Genomic DNA, 17,144 nt, shown 5'->3' on the forward strand with positions numbered 1-17,144 from the left:
TTCAAGGCAATAATTACTCCATGATGTTATAGATTTTTGTGAATTAGAAAATGAAGAGGGTCCGATATTATTTTTGGATCAACAAACATTTAAAGCATTTGATAGGGCAGAGTGGGAATGAATCGATTTTTGCTTATTAAAATTTGGGTTTGGGAGAAAATTCAGGAGTTGGGTAAAAATGCTTTTCATTAACGCCAAGACGTGTGTTCATACGAATGAGTTTACTTCTAGATTCATAGGCATAACCCGTTCAATTCGTCAAGGATGCCCAATAGCCCTGATGTTATATATCCTGCAAGCAGAACCACTTGCAGCATCAATTAGAAACAATCCTAATATAGAAGGAATAAAACTTCCTTCTAGAACTGCGGACTATATTGAAGCAAAGCTAAATATGATTGCTGACGATACTCAACTCTTTAATAAAAGTGAGGAGTCTATCGAAGAAACATTTAAAACTTTAAAAATGTTCTAAAACCCTTCGGGGACTAAAATGAATATGGATAAGACTGTTGTCATGTATTTAGGCAACTGGCGAAATAAAAAAAATTTTTTTTTACAAAATCAAAGGGTCTAAGCGTCATGTGAAAGCGTTAGGGTTACAACATTGATATGGGGTGGATCAAATTTGGTTAGAAAAAATAAATAAGATAAAAAGCTGTATGGAAGTTTGGAAATCTAGAGATCTCACATTTACGGGAAATGTTTTAATTATTAAATCCTTTATTCTCTCTGTCATTGGATTCGAAATTAAAATGAGAGGTATTCCGGATATATACGAAAAACAAATAAATAATAGTATATGGTCCTTTGTATGGGATGGGAAAACAAACTAAATCGCAAGAACAGTGTGTTGTTTACCGAAAGAAAAAGGGAAGATAGGAATGATAAACTTAAGGGACTTTATTAAATAAAAGCAGGTGAAAAGTATGTAAATAAACTCATCATAGTTACCAGGACTAAATTTTGTATATACGCCAGACGCGCATTTTGTCTACAAAAGACTCATCAGTGACGCTCGAATCCAAAAAAAGTTAAAAAGGCCAAAAAAGCACGAAGCTGAAGAGCATTGACGACCAAAATTCCTAAACGTTTATGCCAAATCCAGCTAAGGTGATCTATGCCTGAGGTAGAAAAGCCTTAGTATTTAAATAATTCAAAATTTTGTAAACAGTTAATATATAACTATAACCATATCAATGATAATTCATGTCAGCACAAACAAGTGCTGACTACTGGGCTGGTGATACCAAGTATTGCCAACTGAAAAACAATAAAATGGATTGCAATAGGAAAATACTGGTTAACGTCACTGGACAAAAAAATATGATAAAGACTTTTTTAAATGTTGCTACTTAGAAAATTAATGGAAAAATCACAATTGGAAAGCTGAAACCATCTCTTTTGTCGTAAAGTTTTGTTTTCAACCGACCCTCATTGTCAATTTCTAGATGCAAGTCAAGATTGATAAAATATGTTTAATATTAAAAAAAAAATGATTTTAGCTACATCTTTTATATGTTTGACTGCTGTTTACAGTTTCGTTAAATGATACATCATTTTATCATTCTATAATTAGCAAATTACAGAAAAGATTTTTTACAAATTCAACACATACTGTACATACATGTATATATGACATATTTTTTGTCAAAGTTTATAATCTTCTAATGAATAACATTTACTGACATATATTGACACCAAAGAATTTATTCAAGGTTTTGTAAATTTTAAAAGGAGTATAAAACGTGATTTCCATGCATTTTCCCCAGTTAGCAAAAAAATCATCTCCTTTTTTGGCTCTACCCTTTAGGACTACTAGTATAACGAATGCAATAAATAGTAATGCATCAATAAATAACGCCACATATAAAACTATACTGAATAATCCAATCATGATATAAAGGATGACTACAAACGTGAATTTTGGTATTAAGAAACATGTATAACAGAAGTCGGTGGCAGTTCGCGGTAGAAGTTCACTAATCACAGCAGACAAAATCAATATTTTCTGCAAAACAGGCGGCTTTGAAATATCTAAAAACAAAAAACAAATGACTTGATATAGAGTAAAAATATTAGATATCATGACAAATTTATATGTTCAGCATCAATCACTTTTGGGCAACAGGGACAACAGTTTAAGACCATTGCTATCCAATGCATTATTGATTTGAAAGGAGAATTGTGAATCAACAAGTATGCTGCCAAGCACTTTTTGGTCAGAAACACAAGTAAATAAGGATATTGTTTGGTCAATATTTGCTGTTATAAAACTTTGAAAATAATTTTATATGTTTCTTGTCCAGATTGTTCTATATCTTAAGTCCTTTTATGTTTGAACAGATCTCCAAATTCTGTATAAGGTTTTGGGTATTCCACTATTTTGACACAGAACATAACTGAAGAGACATTTAGTATAAAATATAAACATAATTTTTGCCACAACATTTTTGGTATTGTTTTTTTTTTTGTTATTAATCATAGTTTTTTCCTTAACCAAAATACTTTCTCTACATTTGATTACAAAACGCTTTGAGTTATTGTTACATTTATCACAAACTTACGACAAGCAAAGCAAATGTTAAGTAAAATATTGTCCATCAATCGGTTCGGATGAAAACTTTTTAATTTAAGTAATATTTATTTTTTAATTTTAACGTCAAGATATGAATATGAGTTCAAAATGTTCGTATACTTTTTGGCAAAACACAAGTTTTTTTTTCTCGGAGGTGCAATACACAAAACAAACCAGTGTTTAATGGTTCTTCTTTCTAGTGTGGTTTTCCAATCGTTTGTCATTTGGTTCCTACAGATAATATAGCATTGTCAATTATACCACTGTTCTGGACTTTACATTGTATACCATGATTTGGCTGTTTTTAATTCGTTTTTTTTTCTCATTATTAGTATCGACCGTACTTGATACATGTTATTAAAGAGATGTTTTCATGAGTATTTCTTAAAGTACCAAATAATCATAAAGTAGATACTTACATTTAATTTCAAATGACTGAGTATCTGGCTCAACTTCAGACTGTGTAAATATAGCTGTCAATTTGCCAGTTTTAGTATCCGTAACCTAACAATTAAATAACAATGTAAATAACTAACTATTCGGAACCAGGAAGACGACTGACGGTTGTATGGTACGTTTCGCTAATCATAACAAGAAATAAAACATTAAAAGAAATATGGGAATTTTACAGATACTTGTATTCATATGTATACAATATATTTGAAATATATTTCAGTTTAATTAATTGACATTCCAAAGTAAAATTATTAATAACAAATACAATTCTAATATCGACTCAGCATTCTATACTAGAAATGTTTTTACTTTAAATCTTATATCAACTAGCATTAGCAATTTTGTTAACTTACCTCAGCCTTATATTCATTGTTTCTCGATTTCATTTTGAAACGAAAAAGAGAAATGTGGTTAGGATTGCATATTTCATATCCAGAAAAACGGCTGCAAAGTTAAAACGAGATAAGAATTAAAAACGTTGTTCAGCGGATATTTTCTATTTTTATATTTAACACGAAAATTGCGTCGGTTATCAACAGATCATGACTTTTTAAAATCAAATCCGTGTTAGCTCCAAAGGGGTTTAGCATGATAACCCCATTAGTTGGAAGGTTTTTTGTTTAGTGTGATCAAAGGGCTGAATATGTGTTAAAATATTATTTGTAATAGATTAATAAGTTTTTGAACTATATCTCAAGAAACTTTAAAATCATGCATCAAATATACGATATGCCAAATGGATATGAATAAAACGAAAAAAGGATATCAGAAATTATCTACACTTAATAATGATACATCATGCAGTCTTAAACAGACCGTATGTTTCTATTAAATATTCCAAGCTTTTGAATTTCAAAAGTCAAATATCATTTTGCATAAATGTAATAGAAATGATATATACTCTTGCATCAGCATATCTTACCGTCAGTAATGTCAAATTCTTAACTCGTTTAGTGCAATAAAATGCGTAGCACACAATTGTTTGTTAAATAAGTACGGAGGAGCACATAACTCTTCAGTAAATTCATGGATTTGAAAAAAAGGAAAGAAAGACATATCATAATATTCCAATTTTTATGCATGAACTATGTATATCACTTCTATTAGACATGTTCACCAGAAGCCGATACCGAAACCGAAATCGATACCAAAACCGATACCGATACCAAAAATAGTACTGAGGTAAATAATAAATGTTGATAATATTAAATCAACTCATCCCTTTTACTTCATTATATTGTTTGAAATTTGAATACAGTAGATGGAGTTCTACTTCAATTCAGCAATTTTCATGAATCTATCTAATAGAGATAAAAGTTACCTTTAGAAGCTAATGCTTTACCCTTCGAAGTCATTTTCACCGCTTTGCTCTCGTTATCAAATTCGTGTTGAAATATAAATTCAACCTGGTGAATTCGATATCTAACTTTGTTGAAAGGTCTGTTTGACTGTTCGCATCCAAACAAGGATTATTTGATTCCCTTAGAAGTGTCGAATATATTCCATTTAATGTTATTAAAGCTATATTAAAAATATATAAAATGGGATGTGCAGTAATGCTTATACTTATTTTATACTATATATTCGATTTTCAGAATAGTATCGAGACAAAGATAACAATATATATTGGTTGTATTTTTGGTTTCAGAGAAAAAATAATGTTAATTGATGCTATTAGCCCCACAAACGAACAACATATATAAATGATGTCGATATTTTATTAGTTTCCCAATTCATTGAATGTAGAAAAGTTTTTCGAGCCCGATTACTACCTGATGAAAGTTTGCTATTACAAAATATTAGAAATTATTATAAATTAAGGAATGTATCTCCCCCATGCAAAGCTCTGATTCCTTTCACGGATTTGGCTATACTTTTTGGACCTTTTGGATTATAGCTCTTCATCTTTTATATAAGCTTTGGATTTCAAATATTTTGGCCACGAGCATCACTGAAGAGACATGTATTGTCGAAATGCGCATCTGGTGCAAGAAAATTGGTACAGTTAATTTTATTTGAACCTATATCAATGAAATGATATTTACTAGCAATGTATACAGCAAGAACTCAATATTTTCACAGAATTACCGTCAGTATATAGTGTTAATTGATTATATTTGATACGCATGAGAGCGCTAAACAGAATAAGACAAAAGAATAAAAAAGCGATTTTTATAAGCTGACATTTTCAAACTTTGAAATGGATTTGATATTGGTTTAGATGTTATCGTATATTTGAACAAATGGCTTTGATAATTGATGTTAGCATTAATATTTCATAAAACTATCCATGAAATTTTGGCAATTCTTCATCAAGCTTTCAGATCAACGATAACATGGCTTCATCTAAGGAATGTGAATCTATATAGATCTGAAGGGTGATTGGCCAGAATTGGAAGACGCAGTTGGATCTATTGATGGCACCTCCCATAGAATAAATCGTCCAACCAAAAACTTGGCATTGTTTTATACTGGACATCGTCGTATACACTGTATTCATACACAAGTTATTATAGACACAGACAGAAAATAAGATACATCTAAACTGGTTTCCTAGGTCGAAACAATGACACCGATGACTCACAGATTGATGGATGCAATCGATCAACACGAGATATAACTGTTTTTTACGTGATTGTTACTTACTTGGCGGTACCATTTATCCATCTGAACATACTAAGGCAAAACCATATACTATAAGGCGATTACGCTATCAAAATGCCATTATTCGCGACGAACGAAAATGTGTCAATGAAAAGATTCGTGCAAGAAGATTTTATGTACAAAATTTCATAAGACGAATGGAATTTTATTAATACAAGTTCTCTTTCTATAATTATTCTGAACGATATTGCACCTATTATAAAACTATGTGCAGATCTTTCCTAGCGACGAAACCTGATTCGAGATTAATATACATCATAGATCAATTTTATCAGCATCTTAAATTGTCAGTTTATTTTCAATCTATGAGTTTGACTCTCCCTCTGGTATCTCTCCCCCTCCCCCCCCCCCCCGCCTTTTATATATATTTTCATTAGTGTATTTGATAATGGTTACAGGTTAAATATAACTTAATCTTTCAATGGATTCCTGTAAATTGATGAATTGAAGTAATACTCCATCTAGTGTATAAAATTTTCATACAATATAATGGAGTAAAGGATTGAGTTAATTACCATTATAAACATTTACCATTTACCTCACTACTATTTTTGGTTTCGGTTTCGGTTTCGGTATCGGCTTATGGTGAACATATAAAAAAGAAGATGTGGTATGATTGCCAATGAGACAACTATCCACAAAAGACCAAAATTACACAGACACTTACAACTATAGGTCACCATACGGCCTTCAACAATGAGCAAAGTCCATACCGCATAGTGAGATATAAAAGGCCCGATAAGATAACATGTCTATTAGTCAAAGCAAACAACTAAGATTAATGTTCGATACGGCAAGCCAGTATAATATAGTGTCCTGTGATTAACACTATTCAATTATTGCAGTAGTTTATATAATACATACCAATATTGTTTTTTAAAGCGATTAAGATGTATGCTCTGAGACTCTTATCAAGTAGCTAATTATTGAAGATGGTAAATTAATCTTTAGTTGTTTTGATTTGTCCAGATTTTAGACCTTATAGAATTGTATTTCTTTATGTAACGTCTTAATTGGAATGTATGTACTATTTATGAAAATTGGCACCGTGATAAGTGTTTAACAATATTTAATACTGGCACACACCCTTTCTTGACATATCCTAGTTTAACTCCATTTGGACTTTCGACTTTTAAGATTCTTCTTTGGCAGCTCAGCTCAGTTAGCCTAACTTCAAGTAACATTCCTTCATGATCATCTTTAAGATATATGAACAAATCCTCTTTTTCTTGCTTGGTAGTTGAATCTTCCTTGTTCACAGTCTTTTCTTCAAATACACAAATATTTGTGAAATAAATAATTGTTTATAAGTTCTCAGTGTTGAAATCTAAACTAATTTTCATACGCTGATGTCACAATCTTTTAATTAGTATCAATAATGTGTCTTGGGTATGTTTATATTTTAGTATATTCTAAGTTGGCTAGAGGTTAAAAGGAGGGGCAGGATCTCACAAAACATGTTTAGTCTGTGAAAAGAACTCATTATTTTTTGTGACGACTTTATTTTTTCCTTCCTTTAATATAAAAAAAGGATGTTGTATGATTGCCAATGGGACAGCTATCTACAAAAGACCAAAATAACACAGACATTAACAACTATAGGTCACCGTACGGCCTTCAACAATGAGCAGAGCCCATACCGCATAGTCAGCTATAAAAGGCCCCGATAAGACAATGTAAAACAATACAAACGAGAAAACTAGCGGCCTTATTTTAAAGGAGTAGGTTCAGTAAGACCCCTTTTTGGCCCCAAAAAATGGCAGTTTTACAAAATTGTTAAAATGTAAACTTTTAGTAATTTATTGGACAGTAGAATGATTCTGCTACATAAATATGGGCTTATTTTGACAATACATTGCACTTATATCGGGTGCTAGGATCATTAAGTCATGCTAAATTTTAGTTAAATTTTAGACGGTTTCCGTCTTAAATGAAAATGGCCGCATTTGTGTCGAAATATAAGTTGTATTTGATGGTAATACATAACATATATAAAGATTGAGGATGAACACGGTTGCGGCCACTTTTATTTTTGACAAAACACATATAAAAAGTGACATTTTTTGTCAAATTTGATAGATTTTTTATATCTAAGCTTGAATCGGAGCGTTTTTAAAGAGTTTATCAGTTAAAATCTTTCGTATATACTAATTGAATCAACTGAAATAGACAATAACGTGTTTAAAAAGTGTCCAAAATGTTTTGTCAGATAGCCTGATATATTTGATGCCAAAATCGGCCCTTACTGGACCTACTCCTTTTGGTATTGCGTGCACATGTATTTTGTTGTTTCGCAACATGTCGTCGTACAAATTATTGAATTATAATTTTGACCCTGCTTAACCAAACAACATTCTTTGTAATAGTTATCTCCACCAAACACTGTTTTTCTTGTTTTCTCCTCTTTCCGATTGAACCCTTATAAATAGAGAGCTAGGGTATCTTTATTTGAGGTTCTTGATCCATTGGTTTATTTTTCAATGTTAAAAACTTTGAGTTATTTCTATTGGTTAAAGTCTTGAATGCCATTCGAAAGCTGAATTTTATATAAATATGGCGTGTTTCAGTTATTGCTTATCTCCTTTAAATCAGTTTATATATATTAAGAATCGATTGTTTTCATAGTATAAAATTTGAAGGCAAACTTAACTATATAACACATTTTTTTGAGTTTTTTACATTACCTTCAACATAGGCCACACTTATAGTATCTGTGTCCCCCTCTTTAGATCGTATAACTTTGTAGTTAACTGAAGAAGAAAAAAACAGAAAATTAAAAACAAACACTTTTACTGGTACGAAGTAGAAAGACTATATATTGTTCACAAAAGTGGCATGACGAAATGCAACATCAATATCCGAAATAAAAAGCTTGCATCCATTGAAAGAGGGGCCAAAGAAACTAGAGTGACATTCAAACTCATAAAACGAAATAAACTGATGACGCCATGGTAAGAAAAACACAAACAAACAAATAACAGTAAACGAAACACAACATAAAACTCTAAAGTTTAAGCGACATGAATCCTACGTAAACCTTGGCGGATCTCATGAGCTCTGTCAGGGTAAGCATATCCTGCTCCACATCTGGCACACGTCTCGTTGAATATTTAAACATTTGCCAGAATGAAGGACAGAAAACACATGTTTGTTAATGGTAAAACCCGATTTGAAAATTAATGCATTGTACTTGCCTAAATGCGTAGATCATCCTACTGATATCAATTGTTTGTAATTTGTTACTGAAATGGTTTTTTAGATATAAACCACTAAAAAAAGGAAAACTTCGATGTATTTCAGGATCTTTGCTCCTCTTGTCTCTGAAATTTTGTTAATTTTAACATACATTTTTTTTGTACTTGAAAATCTCAAATAATCCTTGGGGTTTTTTTTTCATTATTTGTGCCAATATTGATACTTTAAAAATCTTAAGTCATTTCCCGATAAATTTTTCAAAGACTTATATCTCAAAAACAAGCACACGGATTTTTTTCCACTTTTTAAGTTCTTTTTTTCATATACTGTTTCTAAAAGTCTTTTAAAAACTTGTCACCGGTATTTTGAAACAAATGAACATACAGCCTTAACCACTTTAATTTCACTACATTTATTGCTAGTACAATATCAACCTATCTGGATTATGTTTGTTCTTTGTTTGTTGTCTGTATTTTTTGTCTTTTTTGTTGTTTGATGTGTTCTGTTGTACTGTTGAGTACTGTTGAGTATAACTTTCGATTTGAAAGATCTATTTTTACTTAGTATTGTATTTGTAAATCAAAGCGGTGTAAAGCAGATGTTTATTCTTTAAAAATAAACTTACTGCAAAATCTAAAATGAGAATAGTTACAATTTTGCTGTAAATATCAGGAATCTACGCTCTTTATCAATATTTGCGACGTTTATTTGAAGGATCGACTAAATGTTTACATTTGACCGTTTTGTCTTCAACAACAGTTGGAGTCGTAGATATGAATTCCTCATTATTGACCTTGACGAATCATCTTTTTTGTAGAAACATACAGACATCATCAATAACTTTGCCAAAGCTTATACATACCAAAATGTTAGACTTTTTGATTGACAACGTAAGACGCTATATCAATACTTTAATACCTTTTTCGACTTGGTTTTCTGTTCTAATATATATAGGAGAAAGGATTATTCAAAAGTCTTATCAAAGACAAAAATCATATATCTTAGTACGATTGATATCAAGGATACTACCGAGACTAAAATGTCTTTGTAGTCTCATATCTATTAATCTGCACACAAAACGGTGTCTTAAAATTCTGTGATATTTTCGAAGCTATACAATTTTGAAAAGTGTAATAAAATTTATTTATTGAATTCATACTTTGTTCATCACATCATTTACCTGTATCATAACATTGCAAACGGTAATTTTTGTTCGACTGTTTCTGACAACTTACCACTTAGTCCATTGGTTGTTTGGTGTGTACTGATTGATAGTGCAAGATGCAGGATTTTGTAATAGTTTTATTGACTTTGATCTAGCTGTTAGTAACTACGAGTTTCCTCAGATCTGTACTTTGTTGTTGGGATGTACAAGTATCTGTATGTTTACACTTGTTTTGTTAGACGATTCCTATTTATATTTATCTGATGAATTTAGCCTTTTATAACTGACTTTATAGTTTGTTCTTATGTTCTTATGTTCTTGTTAGAAGAATAAACATATAAGTAGATTCTTACATGAGTCACTTTTCTGCAAAACAAAGAATTAAAAATATCACGCAACAGGTTATACTACTAACCTGATTTTGTGTCTTTAGTTACCCCTGCAAATACAAATGATATAAAACCAGTAATGTTACATTGATGACAATTTTTTCGTCAATCAATACAAGGTAAATAAAGAAACCACTCATACAAAGTGCGAGTACAAACATCGTACTCGGACTAAGATCGCAACCAATAAGAAGCCTGGAGTTTGTGTGTTCGAGTACAAAATGTATACTCAGTATAGGTTTGTAACTGCAAGTTTAGTAGTCAATGTAGTAAATTTAGTTAAACTGTAAAAATCAAGATAAAACAAAAGCATAGTATACGGAGAGTGCATGACATTCAAACAGATAATACCTAATATGTGTACAAACCAAAACCCGAATTGTGTATATAAACTGGTCATAGATATCAGAATTATAATTTTTGTTGATAAGTCACTCGCACGTGGCGATCGAAAATAATATTTGAAAAGTAGAATAAGTACGGAATTGAAGGGCATTGAGGAACCAAAATGTCGAATGGTTTTGCTGTTTTATACATTTTTGATATACGTAAATACGAATATATAAAATATGAAAACAACAGGTATAAATTAAATGTTCTGGATTTAATTTCATCAGGACGCTCAAAAATCGAATGTTACAAATAACAGTACATAAACTCATAAAGATACCAGGATTGAAATTTAGTGCCAACTTTGCCTGTGGAAGTTAAAACATTTGTTCTTTAGAATTAAAAAAAGTCACAAACGGGCAAATTTACTAAAATTGTCCGTACCGAAATACTGGGTACTGAGTACTGTATTGTGTAATACAAAAAATGGCAATTGTTCTGTATCACGTTTTCATGATTTTATCGATGTCAATCGAAATTTCACATGATTTATGCAACTCGCCAAAATAAACATCTATTTGAGAATGGAAATGGAAAATGTGTCGAAAAGACAACAACCCGTCCATAGAGTAGAAAACAGCCGAAAGCCGCCAATGGGTCTTCAATACCGCGAGAAAACACGGAGGCGTGCTTCAGCTGGCCCCTGAAAAAATGTGTACTAGTTCAGTGATAATGGACGTCATACTAAACTCCGAAATACATAAAAAAAAAATAGAAATCATACAGGACCTACAAAGCCCAGAGGCCCCTGACTTGGAAAATAAACATCCAATAAGGATTATATGATACATGAGACGATATGAATAGTACGCACTGCATCAACTCTCAACCAATATAATATCTCGAGAACAATTGAAAATAAGTGTGTGTCTAGGTTTGATACGATGTTATATTGAAAAAGCAATACAATATTTCAATATAATATTTGATTCTAGCAATGATGTTTAGTTAAACTCAATTATACTTTAAATTACAATAATAAAACTAAGGAAAATTGATTATATTATTATGGAATCAATTACTCTCATGCAAAGCTCCCTTTCTGTGTCCGAGTTTTCCTTAAAATTAGAACCGAAACTGTTTCATCAGCATATCAACATTGCTACGGATATTCGAATATTTTTCCTGTTGAAATCATGGAAGAGACATTAATTTGTTAAGTTCACATCTGGTACAGTAAAATTGACATATGTTTTAGTTCGATTTGCGCTCTATTCCTGTTCCCTTTATTCAAACGCAAAAAAGCAATACCATTTGTTTTATTTGATGTCAATGAGATTGATTAGTCATTCAAAAATATCCGAATCAGTAACACAATACATGTGCTACCTTAGCCCAAGTTACAATCTGCATTTTAAATTGATTTATTATATTAAATGAATCTTGTACAATATAATGGGTATTTATGTCAAGTACTAGTGCATTGGCGAAGTCACGTCTCTGTCATATTAGGACATTATAGAAAAAAATTCACAGTATTACCAAAACATTTAATTTACGGTTATACATATAAAATTGAGAATTGAAATAGAGAATATGTCAACGAGACAAAAACCCGACCATAGAGCAGACAACAGCCGAAGGTCACCATGCTTCTTTAAAGTAAGCATTGTTCACTGCAGTAGTTTTCTCTCTGTGTGTCTATTATTTACGTATCTGTGGAATAGTTTGTAAAGGAAATTATTACTGAATGTCCTACACAATATCAGTTGATGCTGAATTCTTAAAAAATTTCCAAAGAACCAAGAAAGAAAAGAATCACTTCTAGTGAAAAGTGCCACTACAAATTAGAATGTGGAAATTCTGTATGGATAAAAAAAAACATCGAATTCAGGAAACCTGCCATTACTCGATGAATAAAATATGTAAACTTACATTTGCTTCTTTTAACATTATAGTGATACTTCATGTTAGTTATCAAATGATCATGAGACTGTTCCCAATACTTATAATAATTCAATCCATTTGTCATGGACTATCCTTGTGTCTAGTATACTAATATTCAGACATTTCTGCGTGAATATATAATTGAGACAATAATAGGACAATTTGAAATTTCTTTTAGCGTTTTTCGTGTTTTATTGTTTACATAAAAAATGGTATCAACATTATAAAGTTTTCATAAATTTCGAAACATATCAATTTATTTGTCTTCCAAAAATGTAACCACTACATAACACTCTCAAATTAACTTCATCTTTGTTAAACTTGAAGTTAAGATACCAGTGAAACCTGCCTCATATCTTGAACTTCATATAGAAAACGTGACACTAAATCAATCAAAACTTTTAATTTCACGACGTATAGCAAAACCATCGTAGCGATAGTTTGATACGATATGACAGAAATTGCGTTTCGATTAATGAGTTCCCTAGCACTTTTAAAAGCCTACAAGTAAAATGCTAATAGCCATAAGTAAACTTTTGCATGTAATGTTTCCATTCGTAGCGTTAAGGCCATACCTTTCAAAGCTCGCCAGCATGATTTGATAGACTGATATGCAACATCTGTATACCGATCAACACGGGCGTGTTCCGCTTATCTTTATCAGAGTTTCGTACTTTTAATCTCGATTGTAACATAATTGAATGGTACTTATCACCAGAGTATTACTTGCATGAGAACGACTGTTGACCTTTGTAACGCAGAAACACTTGGTTTGTTATGATTGGTAGTGACTCAATCGTCTGTCTGTTCTTTTTTTTTTTTGTCGTTTCACTGTTAATAACACTCTGATCAACTCTTAATAAAATTACATATCGCGGCTGTGTGACGTCAAATGCGTTGACTCGGCCTTAAAAAAAACTTGGACCCCGACATAGCAGTGACGTCATCATGTATAAACCGACGTTGATAAGGTTGATCCGAACTTATCAAGTTATCAAACTGTTTTCTGTTGAACAAAAAAAAATAATAAAAGACGTAGATACATTCGGATAAATCGATTATTAGGTTTTCTGCATATTGATATTGCAAAATATCAAATTTGAGTCCAAATATGAATCTTTTTGTCGAGTGAGCGCATCGAACGAGATCAAAAATCCCTCATATTGTGGCGATCAACTGATATTTTACGATAGCAATATGAGTTAACCTGATAATCGGTACTTATCAATATCTGTTTTGCTTTTGTTTTTAATTCTTTTATCGATACTTGTTTTGCCCTTTATTGGTTTTTTCGGGGTTTTGATTCGTATTGAACGTTTTGATTCGTATTGAACGTTTTGAATTCTTTATCTCTTCTTTATAGAATTTTTTTCCAATTAAGCCAATGAATTCAGTACTCACGTTTCTGGTGAATGATAATTGTATCTAATTCATCAATATGGTTCATCACAGTAGACATGTTCTTTTGTTTTGTAGATGTCATTGTTGAAAATCTGAAATATTCCTCTTCCTTTACTTTAACAATCTTTCGTACCTGTTTTCCTCGTCACTATTTTGTTAGGTTTTATTCAGTATTAGTACAAACGTTGATTTAATTGATTTTTATGCATGTAAATACCCGTTATCTTTTTCAAATGTTAAACTTTCTATTTATTGTTACCTATGAAAGACAAAATTATATCACAAAATTTAATGTTATCATTCTAACACTGTAATTTGCGGTATGCGTTTTCCTTAGAAACCATTGTGAAGCACAAGAATATCAAGACATGCAAATTTATGTTTTGTGAGAAGACAATTGCAATATGGAACTACTGAACCTTGTTCAAAAGAATAGAGAAACTGCTGCATTATATATGATAGGAAAAGGCACAGATTTGACATTTGTAGATCAGGTAATTTTAATGTAGTTAAAAACGGTGAGATAGAGCTTCAAATAGGGAGTAAATTACAATATCTGGTAAAAAAAAAACACGCGAAAATGGCATGTTCTTTCAAAACCGATAAATGTGACTTTGAAACGCATTCGGAAATCCCTTTAAAAAGCATGATGTCTGTTGTATACTATAATAAAATTAATTAATATTATTACTATCATATTAAATAACGAAAAAATAGTAATCACTTTTAATTTATAAGACGCTCGAAATCCGACATTAACCGGATATAGGGAGAAATCGTCTGCAATGTGGAACGGGTCGTAAATTTGTTTTGCGCACACATTATTGTCAAGATAATGAAATTCTACGTGACTGTCATACAAGTGACTGTCATACAAGTGAGATTTTTAGCTAGTTATGAAACCAGGTTAAATTCAACATTTTTCAACATAAGGAATGACTGTACCAAGTCAGGAATAGGACAATTATTTTCAATTTGTGTGATGTGTACGAGCTTTTGATTTTGTCGTTTGATAAAAAGCTGTCCGTTTTGAAATTTCCTTGGAGTTGAATATTTGTATTCATTTTAAAATTTATAATTTATTTTTAAAGCATGTTCAGTTTGTAGTACTTTTTTCTAAGCATACACCTGAAAATGGCAAACAATAATGCACGTACCACTTCAGGAATATAACAATTAGCCTCCATTAGTTTGATGTGTCAGAGCTTTAAATTTGTCCTTTGATAAAAGTCTTTCCATTTTGAATTATCCCGGGATATCGATATTAGTATTATTAAATTTTCAAGTAAATTTGCATTAGATCTCACCGATATTCACAGACGTGCTTACACATAGTATAAACAAATTCATTTAGAACATTTCAAACCTTTTTAACTAAATTATTTGTTATACAAGCCATTTAAATTTGAAAAATTATTTTACTTAGACTTATATTTATAGACTCTTGTACGCAAAACTATAATTCGTATTACTTGACTAAATATAAACTAGGCTATTAAATAATTCAAATTGTTGTCTAGTACTATTTTATAAACACTTATAATATAATAACAAATAAAATAGTATAGTGATGACTGCCATAATGTATAAAATGTTCAATAAGAAATAAAACTCATATCTTTATGATAATTCAATATATAATGGGACAGGAGGAGAATGAAGGTCGGTTAAAGACAATTTCAATACGGATGAGAAATTAAAAAAAAATATATATTTATGATGGTACGAAAGTGCCATAAAAAAATTCTAGCAACGATATTGCTGATTGATTGTTGGTTGCTTAACGTCCAGTGGCAAATATTTCATGCATATTCAGGACTAGAACAAGTTCACAATAAATACAATAGGTAGGTCTTGTCAAAATAGAGGCCATTTGGGATGATGGTCGGGGAAATTTGGACTGCCACTGGAAAATAGGGGTATATTGGATAGGGATCGAAATGTTGCCTTGCAACAGGCCACCTACGGGCCCTCAAAGAGTTGTTGCAAGGGTTCTTAACGTGCAAAGAGCGTGGCATTCTCTTTACACGAGACATCGGATTTAACGTCCCCATTTTGACCGGACGTGACTGCGATCTTATTAACATCCCGTACAGCCAAACGGACGCCCCACTTCGGCAAGCGTTTAACTGCCGGTCGGGAGAAGACCAAGTGACCATATGTTTTTCCCAGTCACCCGGGGGGGGGGGGGTATGGCCGTTACATGCTTAAGTTAAGAAATGATCAATGTATAAATTGACATATTATTTTGAGAAGTATACTCACAACAACAATAACAAGGAAAACAACTTTTTCAACTTACTGATTAACTAACTATAATCCATTCCATATCCACATTGATCCGTGGTGATGCAGAAGATTTTTCCGGCATCCTGTATTACTAACACTTTTATTTGTAGGCTCGTGCACGCAAAAATATAAAAAGTGTTAGTGGTTTACATGAAATAATTCAGATCAATTACCCAACTAAACTGATAAAATATCAGCAAAACAACGGATGCCACATGTGCAGTAGGATCGATTACCCTTATGGAGCATCTGAGATCAGCCTTGTTTTTGGTGAAGTATGTGTCGCTTAAAACATAAATTTCTATTTTGTGTATTGTGTACTATTGTTTTTCTTTTATGTTGTCAATTTATTTTCGATTGATGAGTTTGAATGTCGGTTACTGTATATTATTATTAGAAAATATGTAATCATTGTATGAGCTATTCCATTTTATGATTTTTTTTCTGACAGAACAATAATACAGCTCTCCATTATGCTAGTTCAAAAGGATTTAACGAGGTGGTAGTAAGGATTTTAGAGGAAAACACATCCATTATTGATAACCAGGGACAGGTTTGTTTTATATGATAGTACGATTCGTACAATAAAAGAATAATGTTCAGGATCAGAAGGCTACATATCCATAAAGCATAACTTTTCGTTTGTAGTCTAACAGTATTCAGCAATTGGTTATGTACTACATACTGTCCCCTGTACGTTAACAGTCAAACACTCAACGAATACTGTAAA

The 17,144-nt window shown here is 31.6% G+C and overlaps 2 protein-coding genes across 3 annotated transcripts in view; one reads left to right on the forward strand and one right to left on the reverse strand.

Annotated features, from left to right (window-relative positions):
• Nucleotides 1–638: 638 nt before the first annotated feature.
• Nucleotides 639–14,279, reverse strand: LOC143074368 (uncharacterized). The gene is made up of 7 exons (XM_076249856.1): nt 14,126–14,279; nt 10,474–10,497; nt 8,383–8,448; nt 6,785–6,965; nt 3,388–3,478; nt 2,998–3,082; nt 639–2,037 (listed from the first exon to the last, which is right to left on the reverse strand). The coding sequence occupies exons 1-7, from the start codon at nt 14,205–14,207 to the stop codon at nt 1,682–1,684; spliced, it is 885 nt and encodes a 294-aa protein (XP_076105971.1). The 5' UTR covers nt 14,208–14,279; the 3' UTR covers nt 639–1,681.
• A 160-nt stretch (nt 14,280–14,439) lies between these two features.
• LOC143075309 (uncharacterized) overlaps nt 14,440–17,144 on the forward strand; it is a 47,319-nt gene continuing 44,614 nt past the window's right edge. For both annotated transcript variants that reach the window (XM_076250682.1, XM_076250680.1), the window contains exons 1-2: nt 14,440–14,619; nt 16,866–16,967. In XM_076250682.1, the coding sequence (XP_076106797.1) occupies nt 14,530–14,619; nt 16,866–16,967 (192 nt within the window). In that variant the 5' untranslated portion in view covers nt 14,440–14,529. The remainder of the gene's footprint in view (nt 14,620–16,865; nt 16,968–17,144) is intronic.

The sequence above is a fragment of the Mytilus galloprovincialis genome, chromosome 5, assembly GCF_965363235.1.
Source record: "Mytilus galloprovincialis chromosome 5, xbMytGall1.hap1.1, whole genome shotgun sequence".
Classification (NCBI taxonomy): domain Eukaryota; kingdom Metazoa; phylum Mollusca; class Bivalvia; order Mytilida; family Mytilidae; genus Mytilus; species Mytilus galloprovincialis.